Raw genomic sequence first — 6,000 nt, forward strand, 5'->3', positions numbered from 1 at the left:
TACAGTTTTGGCTTGAGGCAGTTGTACTGCCCTTCTGTGGCTATGTTACTTACGAAGAGACAATTAACGCCACTATACAATACTGTACAATGAGAACACAAAGCCATGCATATGTCAGAAAAAAGAATCTGAATCTAAAAAGGAATCTTACAACAAAACAATTGCTCAGAAAATACAAACAGAAGGGATTGATTAAGAATGGCAAAGTCAAAATCCAGGTTCAAGGCTAAATCACACTTAAAGTAACAAATTTCCTGCATTTAGCGGATTTACAAGCTTTTTGGACTTTTTCCAGGTGCTTTTATTGTGCTTTAAGAGCATTTTTCAAGTATTTCCCCAGCATTTCCAAAAAAACATTTTGCAGGAAGAATATGATTGAGACTATTTCCATTTTGTAGGTTGCAAGGTGTTATATTGTGAGGCAATTACTGTATTTTTGGAATGTCTTATATGACTTTAGTGCTTTTAATCCTGGTGATCACAGTACTGAAGGGGAGGAGTCATTAGCAGGGTGGGCACGGATATTGGGTTCATCCTATTTTGCAAAAAAAGGAGTCGAGAGGGAAATTCTGGACTCTCTGTAAACAGCATGCTAAAAAATTCTAGGATTACACAGAGGTGATGATAAGCGCATAAGTAGTGATACATGAAGGGGAAAAATCGTCGAGTTATTTTGGTAAATTATCTTCTGCTGTCGGTGCAACATGATGCAAGCAGGTTACCTGATCATCTTTTAACAGTGAGGAAAGGGGTTATTGTGCACATCATCACATTTAAGTCAACTTAAAAGAACTGAACATGCACTGTATGAATATATACCTAGTCCTACATGTGCAAGGGAAAAATTTAACCTGTCGAGTTTAGGGCCATTGAGAGAGAGTGATTATTACAGCAGCACCGAGTGCAAGTCAGAAAGCAAATGTGATTAACAGTGTACCAATCCTTTTCTTGGCTCAATTGCATAGCCAAGCACAAAAGTGTGTGCTGCATGCAATCCAGCAAAAGAAATCCTTCATTAACTGGCACTGTAAGGAAGGAATGCCAGCGCTGAGCTACCACTCTACCAATATGTTAAATTATCTGTACTAAACTTTAACCTGTTAATAGAATGGATACCGAAAACATTTATAGAATTCTTGTCACTTAATTGCAAGGTATGTCTGCACTTCATCTCTCCCTCAATAGTTCCCAATACATGACAAAAGCACAAACATGTATGATGGCATTTTTTTCTAAGTTACAATGGGTTGCTTTATTCCTGGTTCATCCAAGACGGCGTAAATACACCTCCTAAACACCGTTTTCTTTTACTAGTGTTTTGTGGGCGCCATCATTGATTCTACTGGAATAAGTGTTTGGCTGAAAGCTCCCAAAAATGGCGGCAGGCAGGAGTTTCCTAAACCATCCGTTGCCAAAAATGCATAGGTGTAAATTACATCACTTTCACAAGCATTTTAGGAGTGTCCTAGTGAAATGCTACTGAAGTGCTACGATGAAGAATTGGGGAACGAGACATGTCCTACTTAATGTAAGCAACCAACAGTGAAAAGAAATGCTTACATGACTTTTCCTGCCAAAAGGGACACCATCATATGCTGAAGTGACACACTTAAATGTTCTTCTCCTAGGTACCGAATTATATTGATTTTTCTTGAAGGAAAAATTGCAAAGTTTGATAATTCAGAGCACTTGGTTAAAAACAGTCCCTGTGAAATAACTAATGAGAACCATATGTTCACTTAATTTAAAGAGATGAGAACTAAAAACAAAAGCACTTACTTTCATTGGAGTGACTTGCACACAAATGACATTTCACTTCAAATTGAGCAGGCACCTGTTTATAGCTATTTATTGTTTGCAATCAATCATTTATAAGGATAGAGTCTACCATTCAGGTTAAAAATTATAATAAAAAAGAGTAGTATAACTTAAGTGTAAAAATAAACAAAAAAATAACCAAACTCCTCCATATAAAAAAAAAAAAGACTAAACAAAAATTAAATTGCCCAGATTATATGCCTACCACTTTAGTAAATAAATTGACAAATGAAATAATGTCAAATGTAAAATTCATAGAAAAAACTTGCTCAGTCAAAAGTAACAAAGAAGCGAATACTGCTACGGCCACTACTACTACTACTATATTAAAAGTTTAGTTATAGACTCACCACAACAGCATTAGGAGAATGCATCAATGACTTCAGCTCATTCAGGTCATTTTCAGCCTATGAAACAATACAAAACAGACACTTAACATTTTAGAACATTTTCTCTCTGAAATGAGAAAAAAGCAAGTATTAAAATGAATGTATGAATTATGCATAATGATAATATATTTAACTTTACTGTTATCTTTTGATACACAGATATTAACTTGTCAAGGTGAAATGATTCACTCACCCATTTTTCAAAGAGTTTTCATGAATATCAATTTATATAAATACATAATTTAAATTGACAAAAACTGGATATATGGAATCTATCATCACTGTTACTGTATCATGAAAATTTGATCAAGTGGACTGTGGAGGAAAATGACAACGTAGGAGTTTATATATATTGGGGAAGAAAAAAAAAAAGCACCAGAGCTATGTTGAGAGTGACACAAAAGTTCCTTTTCCAATTAGACAATACTGTAAATACACAATGTCAAATGACCCCCAAATAATCCAGTAACACCCATTTTTTCCATTATCTTCTAGCCTACCCTCCCCCCCCCATATAGTTCTTACAAACATTTGCAGTCTGTTTAGCATATAATCAGAATATAACTTTCAATTGTATACACCAAGGTCATTTTTATGGTTAGTCCTAAACACACCTAATATAAGCCAGTCATTACAAATCAATCCCAAAACATATATCACCTTGTCCCACTCCCCCTCCATGACGTGGTTGCGGAATTTTGTGGCAGCAGGGTGCTCCAAACGACATCCCGACTCTTGCATTAACAGATCAACTGTTTGGCTGTGAAAAACAATTATTTTTTATAAATCAAAAGAAAATGATCTGAACTCTTTCCCCTTGACCCACTTTCCACAGCCCAAAAAAAAAAAAAAAAAAACCACCTCGCACACACAAAAACACAAACACACACCATCCTATGCCTTTAAAGTGCCAATATGAAGAAGAAAAAAATTATAGATGAGGCATTTCTCTGTTGAAACGCTCCTAATGCATGCCACATCTCCTTTCTGTATCATAGGATATAACAAGTAAAATTATTTAAAGTATAACATTCTAGATGCATCAGGTAACCAACATTTTGCCCATACTGTAAAAGCAATTTAACCTTTCAATGTACATCAACATTCTTGGCAAATTGAATGGAAAAAAATTAAGTACAGACATTCCAAATGACAAAGCATATGTTAATATAACTAGGTAGTAAAAATACATTTAACCACTTCCAAAAAACAAACGCCACATAGTTCAGTTTATTTGCTTGCTTTTACCTGTTTGAATGCCAGCTTTTACAGACTAATACTGGCTCCAACAAGAAATGGCGAGTTCTTTCTTACTTTAAGCATAAATAAATTTACACCTGAACTGTCCGGACGCGCTAGGTGCAACATTAAGTACTTTTCATGCCATACGTTTCTGTCTAATGGGTGAAAATGCTGCAATTGCTTGATGTATACTAGGCCAAAAACGCACTACTCTCTAGAAATTACTGTAACAGCAATTAGTTAAAAAATGCTAAATAGATGCAGCCTGGTAACCTGATATTACAAGCCATTTGAAATATTCCCCCCAGCTTCTGCTACAGCTTCACAAATAAGCGCCTAATGTCAATCATACTTTTGTAAACGATGTGACAGCTTTAGAAAATCGTAATAAACTGAAATACTACAATGTTAAGATAGGACCCGTTATTGTCCATGATGTCGTAACTATCTATACTAGTCACAGATTAAAGAAAACAGTTTACTAGAGGCTAACCACGATTTGTTGTGCAGACTTTTCTGTTTGGGTTTTTACTGCCAGCCCGATGCAAATAAGCACCGCATTGTCCAAGATGGAGCAATGGCGTTCGACTTACAGTCGTATTTTCTTACATTTTGAGTGATTTCACAAGTAATAAAAATAAAGATACTTACTTAAGCCCTAAACCATGAAGATGCTGCCCTATCAGTCTAATGACATCTTCCTCAGACTGAGAAAGTCTTTTCTTTTTCTTCATCGTGGCCCCCAGCTCAGTGCCTGAAGCCGCGGCGGCAGTGGAGGCAGGGGGACCAAGAGGAACCCCAGTCAGAGCCCCGTTATTACTACTGACAATATTCCCGTTATTACTAGACATCAGCCCGTTAGAATGAGCCTCCAAGGCGGAGGACGACTCCCCATTCTGAGCAGCAGAGAGGCAGGAAACCTCCTGGTTCTGTCCCTGTCCTGCCCCGTTGGCTTGCATGTTGTTACTGCTATTATTGACAAGATTTCTGTTGATGTGAAAGGCAGACGTAGCCGGAGGATGCGAAGAAGCCGCAAGTCCCAACACAACCGCAGAGAGGCCCGCTGTGCCTGTAGAAGCCCCGGGCTCTCCTGCTCCCTCCGCCGCCGAGGCTCGGTGTTTCTTCCGCGGGGGCGGCGACGCTCCGCCGGTGTCCGAGTCGGAGGAGGAGGAAGCGGAGGCCAGAGTTTCCTCGCCGAGAGCGGCCGTGGTTAGAAGCCGGTGAGGCCCGGGGGTGAAAAATCTAATGTCAACTCCCGGGACTCGGCGCTCGCAACCCGGCTGAAGACACCCTGTCTCACTCCTATCTCCTTCTATCTTGTTGTTTCTCTTCTATCAACTGCAGCCCCTAATGGAGTCCAGACAAGGTGACGTCACCGGAAATTCCTATACTACCCTGTTTCCGGGGGCAGAGTTACATAATTTACAGGCAGCTCATGTAAACATTATTTACATATCGATAATACAGAGTGAAAGTGTTTTTAACAATTTTCAGTCGGTTTTCAGCCATTTGATGCGAACAGATAGAACATAAACTACTGTAAAACATTTTTTAATATCTTCTTCTTTTATTCCCTCTGTTTTTTTCCTTATCCGAGTTCGCTGTTTTGGAGGTATATCTCCTTATTACAGCCAATCTTCTGCATATCTTTCACTGCCACATCCTCCTATCTGGTTTTTACTCTCCCTCTGCTTCTTTACTGGCAACCCCATTTCTGATATTTTTTCCAGCCCACTGTTGTCTTCTCTCAATCACCTTTCTCCCATATCCGTTTCATATTGAAACCTTCCCTAATTTCACTGTTTACTATTTGATCACCCATCACATTCATTGCAATATTATCATCTATGAACAGTCAGTTCTTTCTTTTTGTCAGCTAGTTGTTCCCGAAGTTTCTGCAACAAGAATATATTTTTTTTTTGTTTTTTTCTGTCCTCCTGGCCATCGGACCTTACTTTACTCTTTGTTATTTAATATTGCTTAATCTTAATTTTATATTTTTATTTTTTTATAAACTTTTCTTTCTTTATCTTGGAAAGTACTTTGAGCTACATCATTTGTATGAAAATGTTCTGTATAAATAAATGTTGTTGTTAAATCATAAAGTCTCGAGGACTGTGTTTCTGATACAGATGTGAAAACACCCTGGAGCCCCACAAGGAACAGTCCTGTCTCCTTTTCTCTTTACTCTGCACACTTCAGACTATACACGTAACAGAAGGTCATGTCACTTGCAGAAATTCTCAGATGATTCTGCATTTATGGGGTGTATTGATAAAGGGGATGAGACAGAGTATAGGAGGCAGTTGAAGAAGTTTCTTTCTTGGTACAAAGAGAATTGTCTGCATCTAAATATCAGCAAAACCAAAGAACTGGTTATTGACTATTAATTAAGTATCTATGTTATGTAAGCTCATATTGATTGTATAGATAGATAGATAGATAGATAGATAGATAGATAGATAGATAGATAGATAGATAGATAGATAGATAGATAGATAGATAGATAGTGCAGTCCTTGAGTCTCACAAACTGTGATCTGCCTGACAAA

The 6,000-nt window shown here is 37.8% G+C and overlaps 1 protein-coding gene across 2 annotated transcripts in view; it reads right to left on the reverse strand.

The window, feature by feature from the left end:
* Nucleotides 1-4,820, reverse strand: part of LOC120525727 (WD repeat-containing protein 26) — a 199,686-nt gene extending 194,866 nt beyond the window's left edge. For both annotated transcript variants that reach the window (XM_039748275.1, XM_039748274.1), the window contains exons 1-3: nucleotides 4,101-4,820; nucleotides 2,868-2,967; nucleotides 2,169-2,225 (exon numbers count right to left, since the gene is read on the reverse strand). In XM_039748275.1, the coding sequence (XP_039604209.1) occupies nucleotides 2,169-2,225; nucleotides 2,868-2,967; nucleotides 4,101-4,408 (465 nt within the window). In that variant the 5' untranslated portion in view covers nucleotides 4,409-4,820. The remainder of the gene's footprint in view (nucleotides 1-2,168; nucleotides 2,226-2,867; nucleotides 2,968-4,100) is intronic.
* Between the last annotated feature and the right edge of the window lie 1,180 nt (nucleotides 4,821-6,000).

Source organism: Polypterus senegalus, chromosome 3 (assembly GCF_016835505.1).
Source record: "Polypterus senegalus isolate Bchr_013 chromosome 3, ASM1683550v1, whole genome shotgun sequence".
NCBI lineage: Eukaryota > Metazoa > Chordata > Cladistia > Polypteriformes > Polypteridae > Polypterus > Polypterus senegalus.